At 52.6% G+C, this 16599-nt stretch overlaps 3 protein-coding genes across 4 annotated transcripts in view; 2 read left to right on the top strand and 1 right to left on the bottom strand.

Annotated features, from left to right (window-relative positions):
- The first annotated feature begins 437 nt into the window (after positions 1 to 437).
- DPH7 (diphthamide biosynthesis 7) lies at positions 438 to 9346 on the top strand. Its single transcript, XM_064677160.1, has 9 exons — positions 438 to 629; positions 1136 to 1275; positions 1741 to 1828; positions 2518 to 2612; positions 4112 to 4278; positions 5079 to 5151; positions 5915 to 5980; positions 6136 to 6308; positions 7427 to 9346. Exons 1-9 carry the CDS (start codon positions 492 to 494, stop codon positions 8032 to 8034), a joined length of 1548 nt encoding a protein of 515 aa, XP_064533230.1. The 5' UTR covers positions 438 to 491; the 3' UTR covers positions 8035 to 9346.
- Positions 9347 to 10333: 987 nt separating this feature from the next.
- MRPL41 (mitochondrial ribosomal protein L41) lies at positions 10334 to 11171 on the bottom strand. The gene has a single exon (XM_064677162.1). The coding sequence runs from the start codon at positions 10832 to 10834 to the stop codon at positions 10427 to 10429; it is 408 nt and encodes a 135-aa protein (XP_064533232.1). The 5' UTR covers positions 10835 to 11171; the 3' UTR covers positions 10334 to 10426.
- Positions 11172 to 12383: 1212 nt separating this feature from the next.
- Positions 12384 to 16599, top strand: part of PNPLA7 (patatin like phospholipase domain containing 7) — a 131858-nt gene continuing 127642 nt past the window's right edge. For both annotated transcript variants that reach the window (XM_064677183.1, XM_064677182.1), the window contains exons 1-4: positions 12384 to 12464; positions 14860 to 14922; positions 15586 to 15673; positions 16274 to 16356. In XM_064677183.1, coding sequence (XP_064533253.1) covers positions 12432 to 12464; positions 14860 to 14922; positions 15586 to 15673; positions 16274 to 16356 — 267 coding nt within the window. In that variant the 5' untranslated portion in view covers positions 12384 to 12431. The remainder of the gene's footprint in view (positions 12465 to 14859; positions 14923 to 15585; positions 15674 to 16273; positions 16357 to 16599) is intronic.

Here is a 16599-nt window from a genome sequence, read left to right as displayed (position 1 = left end):
GAGCGGTGAGCGCCGGGGGCTGGGGAAGGTCTCTGGGATGCACGGGGAGGATGCCGAGGGAAGGCCGGCGATGGTTCTCTCTCGTGAGCAGCTGCCGCGTTCCGAACAGCGATCCCGCACCGGCGGGGGCTTGAGCTGCATCCCCTTCCCTGGGGAGGCGCGTGGGGAGGGAGTGGGGACAAAACCAGCAGGAACCCCACGGTGTGCCCATGGAGCCGGCCGGGCTGGGCGGTGTCCCCCGGGCAAAGGGCGGCTCTGAGGAGGAAGGGGCGGCTCTGAGGAAGAAGGGGCGGCTCTGAGGAAGAAGGGGCGGCTCTGAGGAGGAAGGGGCGGCTCTGAGGAGGAAGGGCGGCTCTGAGGAGGAAGGGGCGGCTCTGAGGAAGAAGGGGCGGCTCTGAGGAGGAAGGGCGGCTCTGCGGGGCAGCCCCGCCCCGGGCCCGCCCTGACCGGGAAGCAGACGGGCGGTGCCGCCCCGGAGGTGCCGGCCCGCCATGGCCGGGCCGTGCCGGACGCGCACGCTGCAGGTGGTGGACACAGAGTTCAGCGCGGACGCCGTGGAGTGGTGCCCGGTGGAGGGCTGGCACAGCATCCTGGCCTGCGGCACCTACCACCTGCGCCCGCCCGCAGAGGTGAGCCCGGCACCGCCCCGGGGAGAGCCCCATCCCCGGGCAGACATCCCCGGCCCTGTCCGCCCGGCACCGCCCCGGGGAGAGCCCCATCCCCGGGCAGACATCCCCGGCCCTGTCCGCCCGGCACCGCCCCGGGGAGAGCCCCATCCCCGGGCAGACATCCCCGGCCCTGTCCGCCCGGCACCGCCCCGGGATGAGCCCCATCCCCGCCCGGCCCCGGGCAGAGCCCCCATCCCCAGCTGGCCCCGCTCCGGGTGAGCTCCTGTCCCCGACCGGCCCCGGTCCCGATCCCGGTGCTGCGGGTCCCCGCGCCCGGTCAGTGCCTTGTCCCGCCGGGGTGGCTCGAGGTGGGGCTGAGCGGGCCCCTCCGGCCCCAACAGGGCTGTGTGGCTTTTATCTCTCAAGGGATGAAGTGAGAGCCTCAGCCCAGCTCCTCCTCGCCTCTCCTCGCGGGAGAAGGGCAGGAAAGGCTAATCCCGCCCTGTTCTTCCCCATGTTTGGCACAGAGCGATTCCCGAGGCAGCTCTAACGGGGCCTGTGACCGCACCGGGCGCCTCTACCTGTACCACTACAACGAGGAGCAGCCCTACATCCCACTGACCGAAATCCAGCGCATCGACACGGCCGCTGTCCTGGACATCAAATGGTAATGCTGCACGGGCCAGGGCTGGTGCCACCCTGGACATCCTGGCCCAGCCAGGCCTGGTGCACAGCAGGGGCTCCAAGGGAATCTCTCTTGGCTCTTAGCATGGCAGCAGCAGTAATATTTACCACCCAAATGGTTCCTGACTTGCTGGAGGGAAATACTTTCTCGTTTGTTCCAGTGAGCAAAGAGTGCCTCATTGCTGTGTTGCACCTTCTGCTCGTTTGTTGAGCAGCTGGTCAGTGATTTTGTACCTCATTTTTTTATATAATGGCATATAGTACATCTCCCCTACATCTAATCCCCTCCACACAGGCTTGTGGCAACATGAGGAGCCTTAGATTTTAACATGAGTTCTTTTTGGTCATGTACCTTCTCCTTGTGCATCTTGGAATAAAAGTTATGACTCTGCTCTCCTCCTAAAATAGAAGAACTGTGGACATTCATCACTTCAATTTGGTCTTTCAGGTGCCACGTTCCCGTTGCAGAACATCCCATGGTTGGCATTGCAAACTCCACAGGCGCCGTGGAGTTTTGCCACCTGACTGGAAGTGAGGTGGGTGGCTGCAACACCTGCTGCTGCTGTAGCTGGTGTTAGCCCAGATTTGATACATTCCTATATTTACTAGCAGTGTGCAGGAAAGCTGGATGGTTTCCATGGCTTTCTCAGTCTGCTTAGCTTTTTAAACACCTGTTTTGTCTTCTGATGTTTGTCATAAATTCTATGAACTCGTTCATGGCACCAGAGTCAGGCTGGGCTCTACCCACCTGCACAGTGGGAGATGAGAGGCAGGAGGGGAGCACAAACAAACCCTGGAACTGTCACTTGAGAACAAGGATGGATTAACTGGTAAACAGCAGAAGGTGCAAAGCTGTTAGAAGCCAGGAGGAATGTTGGAGTGGGGTTTCTTTTGTGGTGAGTAGGGAGTGATCAGAACCATTCTCAGAGAGCAAAGTCTGTAAGGGAATCCCACAGTCAGGTTGTCATTTCTCCTGCACTTCATCATTCCCTGAGAGGAAGCAGAGTTTAGGGGTGGTTTGGTAGGAGATGGGCAGCAGAAGGGTAGGATCCTGTGTGGGCATGTCTGCCCCTCAGCTGGTACTGGGTGATTATCCAGTTCTGTGGGACCCTCCTGCTTACCAGTCTCTGGAAAACAGAGAGTAAGCAGTGGGAATAAGCAGTACACCCGTTGTTACAGACCTGCTGTCTTCCCAGCCTTAACCCATTCCTTTTGTTTCCAGTAGAAGAACAGCTGCATGTTGGAGCCACGCTTCAGGGTGGATCTCGGCGCACAGCGACTGGCCTTGTCCTTGGACTGGTCCACGGGACGGGAGCAGTGGTGAGGAGGGGAGTGAAGGCTGGCTCAGTGTGTGGGGGACAACTTTCAGGAGAAGCTGAGGACTTGGATGAATGAGTCTTTAGTGGTTTTGACTTTCTCCATCCCAGTGTCCCTGGTCCTGCTCTGGAAGTTGCTGTTTCCCGAGCAAGGGTAACAAAGGAACACAGACATGTGCTGTGGCCACTGTAACAAGAGCAGAGGCTAAAACAGCAACAAATGTGAGGTTGTGCTCTGGGGAGTGGCAGCAGGTGAGCCAGGGACGTGTCTTCTGTTGCCTCTGCTAAAAGGAAAGACTGGAATGGGATGCAGATGGATCCACTGGTTTCAACTCTGCTTTTAGAACAGCTGAAATTTCAATGTGAAGTTCTGCTTAAGAACTGCTACTCATAGCACATGTAGGAAGTTTAAACATGTGTGAGAAACAGGAGAGAACTGATTTGGAAGTGGCTCCTTCCTCCCAAGCACTCATACATGAGATTTCAGAAACGGCATCACTGCAAGAAATACCCTGAATTAGCTGTACCTTGAAAGAGGGGAGGTAAATGTGTCCTGTGAGTGCAAACAGAGAGTGGTGCCTTTGGTGTGAGGCTGGAAACTGAGGGGATCAGGCAGGCATTGCTTAATGCTCTAGGGCAAATACTTAGTAGCTTTTGCTAATTAAAGCTGTTTCTGTGCATGTTGTTTAATGAATAAGTAGAATTCCCAGCTAGACTTTGTCCTTCCGTACATTCGATTATGGCAGTGACGAGAAATGCCTTTAAAGCCTGTCACTTTTGTCACTTGAGAGACCAATACTTTCTCCTAGAAACCAATAATTTCTCTGTAGAAAGGGGTGACCCTGTATCTCTTATGTGGAAATTTGGGAGATTCAGTGTGTAACTAACATTCCATGCAGAACTGGAAAGAAGCCCTGAGCCATCAGGGCAGTACCTGCAGTTGCAAGCAACTAAATAAAAGGGACTTAGTTCATGTCAGGAAATGTCAGAAAATCTGTGCACTGAGAATTGCAGAACTTTTGCCAGTGCTCCAAGGTCACTGTGTCCAGAAACTGCAACTGTACTGTGGCACAGGAAGAGAGCAGGAAAGGTCAGGATCAGCCAGTGCTTCGATAGCAGGGGAATAAAACATTTCTTTGTACTCCAGAAGAGGGGAGAGACTCTGAAAGGTCCTTGCCAGTCCAATTGGAGGAAAAAAAAATCACTCTTCACGTGGAATTTGTTTACTGATGTAATCTCAAGCATGTGAGAAGTCCAGTTTTGCATCTCAGAGAAGGACAGAGCCAAGGGTGGTTCCTTCCCTCCCATGGGTGTGAGTGGTGGCTCCCTGTGAGATCAGGGAGTGGTGGTCACTGGGGCAGCTGATTTTAGGGTGGGATGGGCTGAAGCTGAAAAGAATCATGACTGTGTCACTCCTGCCACTGTGCTGCCAGTTCCTGTCAGTGTTCAGCTGAATCAAACACAATTCAGTAATTCCTGATGTTTTCCCTGTATCCCCTGTAGTGGATGTCCTTTGAGAGTGATCAGCAGTGATTCAGAGGGGAAGCTGAACCTTTTCTCCATAGATGAATCTTCTCCTTCTGTGCATGTCCTGAGCCAGTGGGAAGCTCACAAATTTGAGGCCTGGATTGCTGCTTTTAATTACTGGGACACCGATATCGTGTATTCAGGTCTGTGTGGGCTGGGAATCTTCTTTGGGGGTGTTGGGCAGGGGGCATCTTGTTTAGGGATGTGCGTTCCTTGGGATTTTACTTTCCAGGGTCGGGTGTGCTTTCATCACACCTCTTGAAAGAGCTGGAGCCTCTGCTGGGGGTAAAAGGCTTCTTGATGGTGGGGAGTAGTTGGAGTTAAGTAGGAGAAGCTGTGCCCTGTAAACTGAACTTTGGGTGGCTCTTGGCAAAAGAGATTATATTCTTGGCAGTGTGCAAAAGAGACAGAGAGCTTTCTGAGTCCACTCCTTTTGACTTCTAATTTTTTTTTCCTTAACAAAGTAAGGATATTGTTAATGCAAGTGTTTTCTGTGGTGATGGATACTGTGAACCTCAGTGTGATGTTTGGTGTGTCTGTTAAATTCTAAGAGACCCCAGTCCCATCAGCTCTGTATCACTGAGTAGAAAGGGACCCACAAGGACCATCCAGTCCAACCCCTGGCCCTGCACAGACACCCCAACAATCCCAGCCTGTGCCCCAGAGGATTATCCAAACCCTCCTGGAGCTCTGGCAGCCTTGGGGCTGTGCCCACTGCCCTGGGGAGCCTGGTCAGTGCCAACCACCCTCTGGGGGAAGAACCTTTTGCTGAGATCCAACCTGACCCTGCCCTGGCACAGCTCCAGCCATTCCCTGGGTGCTGTCACAGGGACCACGGGTTGGAGCTGCCCCTCCTGAGGAAGCTGCAGACTGAATTCTTTGTCTCAGTGCTCTGTGCTGTCACTGGCTGGTGCTGGGGGTCACAGTGTTTTGTCCCTGGCAGGAGGGGATGACAGCCTGCTGAAGGGCTGGGACACCAGGTGCAGTCCAGAGGCTCCAGTGTTCACCAGCAGGAGGTAAGTGCCACTGTGCCCCTTCCCAAGCCAAATCCAGAGCTGTGCAGTGCCAGTGAGTCCTGGTTCTGCCTGCCTTGGGAAGTGCAGGCATCTATTAGTTTTTTCCATCAGGACAACTTCAGATTGAAACTTTCTTCTCCATGTCCTTCAGCATAACTGCTGACTTCCACAGGTGAAGGTGGTGGTAGCTTCTTTCTAAGAGAAGCATCCTTTCTAAGAGAAGGATTTACTCTTATTTTGGGATTTTTTTTATGTGTTAAATTTGGATATCTTATTATGGAATTTTTTTTAGGAAATACTTTGTTCTCCACTGTTCACTTATTTGAAGTGATCCCTTTTCTTTCTCTTTTTCCATGTTTTAAAATATGATTAAAGCAATATAGACAACTCTCCAGTGAAATTCTGTATGTAACCTTAAAATACACTGGGCACTGCTGCCATGGGAATATTAATGTTGGGAGTAAAGTCTCCTGGGAATGCAGTTGTTCTGCTGAAATTCTTAAGGGTTCTGAACAGCAATTTATGGTGTAAATATTACTAGAAAATATTTGTGCTGAGAGACTGTGAGAGGGTAAGTTTTGCCCTGGGGAGGCTGTTGGACTGTGTAGATGGAACTCTGCTTGGGTTCACTGGACTGGAAGTTGAGCTCACCTTCCTCTCCTTTCTGAGACACCTTGATGCAGTAATCCTTAAAACTCAAGGGAGAATCCTTCTCAAGCTGTGCATTGCTGTGTGTTCCCTCTGCTGTGTCCCTCTCCTGCAGACATTCCATGGGTGTGTGCAGCATTCAGTGCAGTCCCCACCGGGAGAACCTCCTGGCCACGGGCAGGTGAGTCCCTTCCAGCTGCTCTTCCCTGGTGTGACCATCCTCCTCTGTTCCCTGGACACGCTGCTGCCTCTCCAGGAATCCCATGTGAGCTGTCCTAACCTTCTCCTGTGCTTGTTGCCCCAAATCCTCTGTGTTGCTGTTTGTGGTGTCTCCAGCTACGATGAGCACGTGCTGCTGTGGGACAGCAGGAACATGAAGCAGCCCCTGGCTGACACCCACGTGGAAGGAGGGGTGTGGAGGCTGAAGTGGCACCCCACACGTGATTTCGTGCTGCTGGCAGCCTGCATGCAGAGTGGATTCAAGATCCTGGACTGCCGTGGGAGCCTGGGTGAGTGTGCAGGGAGCAGAGACACTGCCCTGCTGCTCTCCTGTCCTGCCTCCAGGTTCATGGGGGAGCTCCAGCTCTGACTTTCTAGAAGCATCTAGGTGATATCCATAGACTTTTGTTCCAGTTTGAGGTAACTCCTCCAGCTTTCCCAGCTCTGTGCTCACTGCTGGCCTGCTGGGTTGTGTAAAGGCCCTGTCACTGTTCATATGTAAATCCCTCATAATTCCTTTTCACGGGTTGGTTTTGGTGAGATGAGCTCAGTTGGTCAGAGCATGGTGCCAGTAACACCAAGGTTTGACCCCTGTGTGGGCCATTCACTTAAGAGTTGGACTTGATGGTCCTTGTGGGTCCCTTCAACTGAGAATATTCTGTGGTTCTGTGATTACCTGTTGACACAACCATTCCAGTTTGTGTTTGTTGTGAGGATTCACAGAGGTTCTTCTGAATGTCAGGTGGTGCTTTCCTGTCAGCAGGAGTCACTGCCCTGCTGGGGAACTGGTTATTGCCTCAGGGAGGAGGTGCTAAGCAGCCTGGTTAATCCAGAATAACGTGAATAAGCCCTTTGTGTGAATCAGGAGGTATTTCCCTATGAAAAAGCTGTTTGCATTCACATTACAGATGCAGTTCTTACAGCCTTCTTGGGTTTCTTCAGACCTTGGGCAGCTTAGGAAATGAGGGTAACATTTCTCCTGTATAGGGAAGGCAGGAACTTGATGTCCAGTTCCTGTCAGTTAAATGCTGATGGCTCATGGGAAGAACATCTGCAATGAATTAATAACCAGGACCTGGCTTGGAGATCTCCCAGGTGTGTTCCTGGCTCAACTGACACCATGGTGTGATCACTCCTGTCTGTCTTGAGCCTTTGAGGGTATTTTGGATAATGAGGCTGTTAAAGCTCATGCATGTTAAACCCTCTTCTGCCCAGGGAGAATCCAAGCCTTTGAGAGGTGGCTGAGTCAGTACCTCCTTCCTCCTGGAACGCTTCACCCTGTGGTGAAGAAGGCAGTAATCAGAGAACTCTTCCCATGGGACACAGCCAGTGCTGGGGTGGCTGCTGAGCAGCCCCAAACCACAACTGGATTTCTGCTCATTTCCTGGGTTTATTTTCTTTTTTAAAGCGGAGAACACAGAGGAGTGTGTCATCCTGTCATCCTATGTCCTGCACAATTCCCTGGCCTACGGGGCTGACTGGTCCAGGCTGTGTCCCAGGGACTCCTTGCCTGCAGCACAGGACCCTGCTGCCACGTGCCAGCCTTCGGAGGAGCTCCCGGGAGCAGAGGAAGGAGACGAGAGGCTGAATTTGCAGGTCCAAAACCTGAAGATAATTTATGAGTCTCCTACAGCTACTTTTGATGTGATCCTGGATGAGGAGAGCGAAGGCCCGGCTGTGCCATTTGGAGTGGGGGCAGCTCCCAGGCTGGGTGGGGAACCTGGCCTGGGCAGGGGCTCTGCCTTAAAGGGAAATTTAGACCTGGCTGGAGGCCCAGATCCCGGCTCAGCCAGTGGCCCTGAGCCTGGAGCCAGGAGCCCCAATGGAACAGGCCTGGACAGCAGTGGGGGCTCGGCCAGGTCCCCAGGCAGCCCCAAGGAGACGAGCATCGTGGCCACTTGCTCCTTCTACGACAACATCCTCCATGTCTGGAGGTGGGAGATGAGCCTGGGGACCACTCCTGACGTGCCAAGTCCTGGATCTCCATCCAGAAGAACAGCTGAAAGTTTGCACTGACCAGTCCCAAGGGAGAGGGGCAGGAAAACTGAACTGAGAGTGACAGCTGAACTTATCACCCTGCCTAACTCCTGTTGGGCCTTCCCAGTTTTATTGCTGAGCTTGGGAGTCCTTCAAGGCCCACACTGATGGAATTCCCGGTGTTTTATTTTCAGCACAGGGGAAACCCTTTGCTTAGAGGCCTGTGGTCAAGCACAGACAGCTTTATTTAGTTTTTCCCTTAATGTCCTGGTTCCAGGCGGGACAGCCCTCCTCTCACAGGCTTTGTACCTCAGATTTGGATCCTTTCAAAGCTGGTTTGCACTTCACATTGATCTGTTAAGCCTGTTCTCCTCCTCCCATCACAAACCAGACTGTGCTGCTATGAGCAGACCCAGCATGTGAACAAGAACATTCCCGGAATGTCTTGGAAAAGCCCCTGAGCAGAGGCTGATGTGTAAACCAGTCCCTTGAGAAGAGCTCAGGCAGGCCAGGCACAGTGCAGTGTGCTTGGAGAGATTTTTAACAGCCATTCTGGTTCAGGAGGAGGTGCAGATGGAAGTGTTGTGGTGAGCAGGGTTGTGAGGATCCTGCTGCACCTCCACCATTTCCCATCACTCCTCCCCTGCTGGCAGTTTCCCTCATCCCTCCCTGGTTTAGATAAACCCTGTAGTGACCCTGCCCTCATTTAGTGCCACTCAACTGCCCCCCACAGCCTCTTGTATGCAGCTCATGTTTTCTGCTCTCCACATTTAGGTCCAAAGTCAAGATCTTTCAGTTTTTTAAAGGTGAACAGCTTTAAGATCAAAACCTCGACAAAGTCTAAGTGGTGTTTCCTGACATCTTTTTAAGTTCAAAATACGTACAGAAACCAAAACCTGAACAGCATTGCCCAAACTACCTCCAGGAATGGCTGCAGGATTTCTCATGGTTGCTCCATTAGCTTTCTTTTTTCACTGTGAAGTATCAGCAAAACACCCTTTCTGGAGCATTTTATCTATCCCTAAAAACAAAAAACCAGCTTAAACTAGGTAAGTAAGTCTTAGCTTGGGTGGTTTGTCTTTGAATGTCCTAAAGGATGAGTTGTCTGGGGGAAAAGAAACACCAGCAACAGATCTCTGTGTAACAGTGCTGCATCCAAATGAGATCCAGATGAGAACTTGACTGCTCTGAGACCCCCTGCTCAGGGGTGAGTGGGTATTTTAGAAAAACACTGAGCACTGTTACATGAAGATTCATATTAGTACTGCAAACAAGAGCTTTTCTTAAAAAAAAAAAACAAACCAAAACATGCTATTTTTGGATGTTTCTAAAATAAAGCCAATATAAGTGATTTATTTTTCTTGGTTGTTTTGAGGTTTAAAAATCAAAGGAACTTGGCTGAGGCTTGGAGGGCACTTGGTGAATGTTCTTTGGGAGTCAGAGCAGACAAGCCAGTTTCCTGGGAACATCGAGGGTGTGTCCTTGTAGCTCTGTTCTAAAGCTTGTAACGCTTTTTATTGCCCTGTGAGATGGAGAGGAAACAGCCTGAGGGCAGCAAAGCTGCAGTGCTGTCACTGAGGCCAGACTGGGGCACTGGTTTAGGCTTTAGGCCAGTCCTTGCTTTGCTCAGAAAAAAGAGGAGACTCCAGTTACAATCTGCCTTCACATGGGGTGTGGGGGCAGTGACCACGTGGTGAAGACCAAGCTGGAACTGGTGTGAAAGGGCACAGGGTCTGCTGCTCCCCAGCTTTGCATTGCCCCATTCTCCAGCCCCTCCACCTGCAAAGTGTCCTGGCTGGAAAGTCTCTGGAAGGAAGGGCTGAGGTGCTGCACCCGAAGCTGAAGGCAGAAAACCACCCCTGTGTATAACTGTTACTCTGATGAGCTTCACAGGAAGTGAAAAATGCAGTTTAACTGGAGTTAAAAAAGCTGTGCCTTCCCTTCCCCCACTGTGGGTGATCCCTCACCCTGTGCCCCTGCACTGACTTGTGTGGGGATTTGGGGCTGCAGGCCTCGGACCTGGGAGCCAGAGCAGCACCAACCCCTCCTGGCCCTCCCCAGCCCCGAAAATATGGGGGTTTGCAGACACCACCTTCAGGACTCAGACTGGATGCTCAGAGCACACACTGAACATGCCTCCCGTCTCCCAGAGTGAACGTTTTCATCCTTAATTTAACTCTTAAGAGTTTAATTCTTAAGCTTTGCAGTACTTTGTCTTTAGAAACCTCACAGGCCCCTCACCCCGAGAACCTCCAGGGAGGGCTGTGCTCTCCAGGCACAACTGTGTGGAATGAACGGCCAGTTTCCCCCAGGATTTAAATCACACATTGCAGAGGGACAAGGTGGAAGGATCTGCTTTAATGTCCGGTGCCAGAGCCAGTCCTGCGAGTGCCGGTCGTGCCTCGCCCCCGCCGAGGGCGCTGCTCGTTCCCTACCGCGCGTAGTTCTTGGGGAAGAGCTGGAAGAGCTTCCCCTCCTGTGTGGGCTCGAAGCCGTACTTCTCCAGGTTGTCTGGGTCGAACGTGCCGTCCTTCACGTCCTTCTCGATGCGCGGAGCCACCAGCTCGTCGAAGAGCTGCTTGGCCGTGGCGGGCGGCTCGGAGCCCTCAGGGGCGCGGTACGACACGTAGGGCCGCAGCTTGAAGCCCGTCAGGTCGGGCACGATGAACTCGGGCACCATCTCCTTGACGAGGAGGAACTTCCTGTTGCTGGTGAGCACGCCCAGCTTCTTGGCGCCGCGGCCCTTGTTGAAGCTCCGCGGGCCGCGCTTGCTGGTGAACGGAGACAGGCGGTCGGCGCCGCGCACCAGCCCGCGGGCCAGCTGGGACAGGAGCCCCATGGCGGGCACCGGGCCGGGCCTGCGGGTATCGAGGGCTCAGCGAGGACGAAGCTGGTCACTGAGAACGAGGCCGCTCCCTGAGGGCACTCTCAGTGGCTCAGCGGAGCCAGAGCCGCTCCCTGAGGGTAGCGGGGGCTCAGCGAGGCCGGTCCCTCAGGGCGCTCAGACTCTCCCGAGCCGGGCCGATACCTGAGGGCACCGAGGGCTCCCCGGGCCAGGCCACTCCCTGCAGGCACTCGAGCGGTCAGCGGAGCCAGAGCCGGTCCCTGAAGGCCCCGGGGGCTCGGCGGGGTCAGTCCCTCCTCTCTCCCCTCACGACCCCGAGCGGCCCGTCCGCCCTCCCGCCTCCCCACCACGCAACACCGCCCGCTCCCATTGGCTGACAAACACCAGCCAATCCGCAGCGCCGATGCTCCCCCACACTGTTAGGTCCAATCATCGGCGAGCGTCCCGTGGGGTGGGCGGGGCTTGGCGAGGCCGGGGCTTTCCCGCCAATCAGCGGCGGGGGCCGGGCCGGGGCGCCCCCTGGCGGCGGCGGGCGGGGAGTGCGCCCCGCGCCCTTCGGCCCCGGCCCGGGGAGCGGCGAGAGCCGGGAGCCGGTTCGGGACCGGGAGCGGGATGGGGACTGCGGCTGGAGCAGGAGCTGGAGCAGCTGCAGGAGCAGCTGCAGGTGAGGGCGTGCCAGGGTGCCGGGCTCGGCGAGGAGCGGCGGCGGGACCCGGGCCTTGCGGGCGGTGCGGCCCCGCGGTGCCCCCGCCGGGCGCCGGTGTCGCGGTGTGCCGGGGGAAGGGGGGTGGTTGTTTCTCTCTCGTGTCCCGAGGTGTGACTGGGCGAGACGGGACAGGGCAGGGGAGGGCGACCCAGGGGTGTCCCGGGGCTGCCCAGCAGGGTAACCCGGGACTGACCCGCGGGATGACCCGGGGGTTGACCCGGGTTCGGCCGGGGAGTGACCAAGAGAGTAACCCGGGACTGGCCGGGGCTGATCAGGAGGATGACCAGGGTCAGGCCGGGGCCGTCCAGGAGGGTAACCCGGGGCTGTCCCGGGGGGTTCCCCGGGACTGGCCAGGGGGTGACCATGAGAGTGACCCGGGTCCGGCCGGAGCTGACCAGGAGGGTGACCCGGGGCTGGCCGGTGGGTAACCAGGACGGTAACCGGACTGACCGGAGCTGACCAGGAGGGTTACCCTGGGTGACCCGGGGGGTGCCCCGGTGCTGCCCTGCCCCGCAGCCCGGTCCTGCTCCGGCCGCCCCGCACAGTGTCGGTGTGCCCCGGGCAGTGCCATCCCGGTGTTCCCTTTTCCTTGGAGCACGGGTGCCCCGAGGTGGCTCTGGCTGTGCCACCGGGCTGTGGGCACCCGGGATGTCCTGTGCGTGAATACCTGTGGCTGTGGAGGAGTTTCTTTAGGAGACACAGCCCTGTCTCCCAGCACTTCCAGGCTGGGTTTTGTTGCTCAGCACAAAGGGATGATAAAGTTAAAAAGTTATTGTTCCCCTTGTGTTCTTGTATTGTTCAAGAACTTGGATCAGAGAGTGTGATCATCTCTTAACTCAGTCTTCTCTTTTTGGTTTTGCTTTTGCTCCTGCTGTGCCTCCAGACATGGTTGAAGAAGACAACAGCACCAGCCTTGAGGTACTTTGCTTTCCTCTTGTTTTTTGGCATATTTATTTCCCTGGGAGTGTTTCCAGAAGCTGAAAGGTGCTGTACCTAATTTGATAACATTTGGGCAATGCCTTTAGGTGCTTTTACTTTGAAGGAACCTTTCCTTCCAAGAGTTTTATCCTTTCAAACTTTTCAGGATTGGTCCCATTTATCTGTGTGTTTATTATTTTAATTTTTTTTTTTAATTTGCTACAAACCATTCATAGTCTGCTTTGTATTTTAAACTGTTTGCACAATGCTATGGTTTAAATACCTTTTGTTTTGTATGGGTTTAGCCTAAAGAAGGCAGAATTGTAGAATTCTGGCAGCCTGCTCTCCTTGCATTTGTTCTTAACCATAAATTGGAAACTCGTGGTCCAACAAGGCATGTGGTGCTTTTCACAGTCGTGAAAAACAAAATAGTTATTCTATTCTATTCTATTTTGGTTCTCAGAACTAAAAAACACACACAACCTACTCCTGGGCACTTCAAAATGTTTTGTGAAACTCCAGTCTCTGTAGTCAAAACAAGGCATGTGACCCTGGGTGCTTCAGAGCAAGGAGGAAGTCTGATGTTTTGGGCAGTCCCAATTTTAAGGCCTTGCTTTCAGTGCTGATAAGCTTCTCCCACCCCTCCCAGTACAGGGAATGTCTCAGTGTTTGCCTTGGACTGCAAGGAGATGTTGCTGGACTCTCAGCAGAGCTGAGTGTTTGTGCCTGGACTCTGGATGGGTGTGAGCATTAGCTGTGAGGCTGCATGTTGGTGCTGAGTGCTGTTAAGTCTCTGTTTCTTAAGGAAACTCCAACACCAAGAAGCAGAGAAAAGCTCTTTATGCTAATCCATCCTTTAAGCAGGTCTTTGCTCCATTTTCTGATGGAATGAGGGATTTTTCAGGGTTATCCCACAGGTGTTTTGGGTCTGAAAATTGTTTGGGGCTGTGTGAGGCACCTTTGAAGTCCTTGGACTTGGGTGCTGGCCACAGCCCTCCTCAGAGAGGAGCTGCCCATGACCTCACACCTGCCCCAGGTGCTGTCATGGCCCAGGAATTGCTGACATGTCCCAGGTGTCTCAACAGCTCCCCTTGTCTGCTTTGCTTTTCCAGAAGGATTGGCAGTGCTGGAAAAGATCCACCCCCGGGTCTGGGTGGGGAATATCATGTTTTCACTGGTAAAAACCTTGCAAGAACCTCTCAGTGTTTCTTGGAGCTCTGAATTTCTTCTTTCCCTCGTTGAGGCTCTGGGCACGACGGGGTTTTGTTCTTCTGCTCGTGGGTTTGTTTCTCCTCCTCCTGGAGCAGCACTGTGAGTGTCAGTTGGCAACTACTATTTTTGATGTTATTTGAGATCCCACAGGCCTGGAGAGCAGCAGAGCTGTCCATGTCCCTGACACTGTCAAGGGGAAATACATTAAGTGACCACAGTAGATTTACACCAAGAACTCTCTGTGTCACCAGGTGTTGTATCTGTTGCTACCACGTTTTCAGCTTTTGATTTTTTCAGAGTTTTCTGACTTTCTGCTACAATCCCATGAATAATAGTCTGATAAGAATAGTGATAGAGTTTGACTTATGTTGGGAAGGTAAATTGTCCATGTGCCGTGTTAAAGCAACCTGAGAAGCCAAAGTGAGCACAGTGAGAGGTGACTGGTCAGGCAGGAGTTTCATTTGTGCTGTAGAACTGGAATTAATTTTATGAGAGAGACCAGTTTGGTGACTCTGTGTGCCCTTCATTTTTCTCTTGGTGGCAAAGCTAAATTCAGATGTCATCCAGGTCTGGAACCAGGGGCAGGAATTGGTACCAGAACTGTGTGAAGTGCTTAATTCAAGGACTTGGCAGGTTCAAGACTTGCAGGGGAACATATCTCCTTCTGCTGGGTTTGTTTGCCTTTACCCCCCTTTGTTTGTTTGCCTTTGCCCCCCTTCTCCTAAGTTTAAACTGGCATTTGTGAGGTTCTTTTAACTGCCAGGTTTTATTCCTGAGAAGCAGTGGTGGGCACAGGTCCCAGGACAGCCCACCTGAGGTCAGGGCTTTTGCATCATTTGCTTCTTATGATGACTTTAACCTGCTGATTTATGACTTATTTTCTCAGTCTCATGAAGTCTTTTACATTCCATTCTCATCCTTGTTGCTCTGAAGAACTTAAAACCACCAAAAAAAGTTATTGCCTGGTTTAGGGCTGTTTAGAACATGTTGAACTGACACCAACTCAAAACTCCCCTAATAACCCCTCTCCACTGAATGTTTGTGTTTGCAAAATCAAAGAAAGATGCTGAAAAACACAATCCAGTTGTGTTTTAAGGTATGTGACAGACCAGGCACTGAGATGTTCTTATGGAGGCTCTTTACCAGTTGTGGGAAACTAATTTTACCTTCCTTTTGGTGCCAGGCTGTGATCCCAGATGCAACCCCCATGCTGCAGTTTGTGGAGGACAGGATACACACCACTATGGTAAAGTATGGCTGGAGGTTGGCTGTGCATCCAGAGTGTGCAGCTTCTCCTGGACTGTCAGGAATTGTCAAAGTCTGGGTGTTTGTTTCTTTGCTGTCGCTGGGCACGAGGCAGGAATTAATTCCTGTTATTTAGAATCACAGAATGGTTTGGGAAGGACCTCAAAGCTCATCCAGTGCCACCCCCCCTGCCATGGGCAGGGACACCTTCCACTAGCCCAGGGTGCTCCCAGCCCCAAATCCAACCTGGCCTTGGACATTTCCAGGGATGGGGCAGCCACAGCTTCTCTGGGAATTCTGTCCCAACCCCTCCCCACCTTCACAGGGAAGAATTTCTTCCCAATATCCCACCTAACCCTGCCCTCCTTCAGCTTAAGGCCATTCCCCCTTGTCCTGTCACTCCAGGCCCTTGTTCATCTCCTGTACATTGAGTTGATCAGCTCACAGATCTTTGGGAAGAAAAATGTGGAATATTTTGCATGTGAGCCACTGATAGAGCTTAAATTTCTTGCACATGTGGTTTGAATTAAAAATCAAGTATTTATGAACGTGCTTGACTTTTAGATATCCTGCTGAGCTCAGTGTGCCTCAGCCCTCCAAAAAGTACGTAGTAATTTATAAAGTTGAAAATATTAACTTCTTTCCCCCTAAACTTCCCTCCCAGCTGACTGGAATTGCAATTGGAGCTGCAGTGGCACTGCTGTTTATTGCAGTTGTTGTGTTTGTTGTGTACAGAAGACTGAGGCAATCCAGTAAGTATTTGATAACTAAGTAAGTTTTAAAAACAGTTTTCCCAGCTATCTTGAGTATTTTTGTAATAATCTGTGGCAGTTGTTTGCTGTGAAGGGGTGGCTCTTGCAGGAAAACAGCATTAAAAGGATGAAGAACTTTTGTTGATTCACTTACCCAGGTCTGAACCCAGAATCCAAAACTGTCACGTTCAGGGTGCTGGAGGTTTTTATTTCTCCAGTGTGTGATTAGGATCAGCGTTATTGTCAGCTGTAAGTTATGCAAATGATGTCAGCCCTGCTGTGATTTCACTGTTACAGTAATGAGAAACGATTGAATTAGAGGTTTCCTTTGTGAGATTAAAATTGCCTAATCCTTGTATCTGTTTAGAGAGCCCTTAATCTCCTCTGGTGCTGAGGTAGAACCCCAAAGCAGCTCTTCCTTGCTCTGGCTTGGCTGCTCAGAGCTGGGTACTGAGGTGTCCTGGGTTGGTTTAAACTCCCAGTGCTGACCCTGAGAGGTGCCAGCTGAGCAGACAGGAGCCAGGGCAGCAGAATTGCCAAGCTGTGCTCAGGTGTTTTCCCTCAGCAGGTGGTTTCTGACGTGATGCTTCTCTGTTCCAGAACAGCTTCAGCCCCACGTGCCCCAGTACAGGTTTCGCAAGAGGGACAAAGTGATGTTCTATGGCAGGAAGATCATGAGGAAGGTGAGAGCATCTGGCACAGGGGGAGGGAAGGGAGGTTAAAATCCACTCTGGGAGGTGTAGACTCTGTAATACTTTAGGCCTTCAACCTGTAAAATTTCGCTGGGATTTTGTGGATGTGTCAGAACCCCTGGAATGCTTCCTGAATTGCTGGTGGAGCAGCAGGAGCTTCTCCTTCTGGCCAAACTTTAGCTCTTTCAAGAATATTTGCAGCCAGTGAGGGTAGTAATAAATCACTGAATATCT

Source organism: Pseudopipra pipra, chromosome 20 (genome assembly GCF_036250125.1).
Source record: "Pseudopipra pipra isolate bDixPip1 chromosome 20, bDixPip1.hap1, whole genome shotgun sequence".
Lineage (NCBI taxonomy): Eukaryota > Metazoa > Chordata > Aves > Passeriformes > Pipridae > Pseudopipra > Pseudopipra pipra.
This window is presented reverse-complemented; position numbering and strand designations above follow the sequence as displayed.

Bases quoted from the DNA above. Each gene is read 5' to 3' on its own strand.
- DPH7 (XM_064677160.1), top strand. From the start codon at position 492: ATGGCCGGGCCGTGCCGGACGCGCACGCTGCAGGTGGTGGACACAGAG. The intron at 630-1,135 runs GTGAGCCCGGCA...TGTTTGGCACAG, and splicing joins ACCTGCGCCCGCCCGCAGAG to AGCGATTCCCGAGGCAGCTC. The intron at 2,613-4,111 runs GTGAGGAGGGGA...TATCCCCTGTAG, and splicing joins TCCACGGGACGGGAGCAGTG to TGGATGTCCTTTGAGAGTGA.
- MRPL41 (XM_064677162.1), bottom strand. From the start codon at position 10,834: ATGGGGCTCCTGTCCCAGCTGGCCCGCGGGCTGGTGCGCGGCGCCGAC.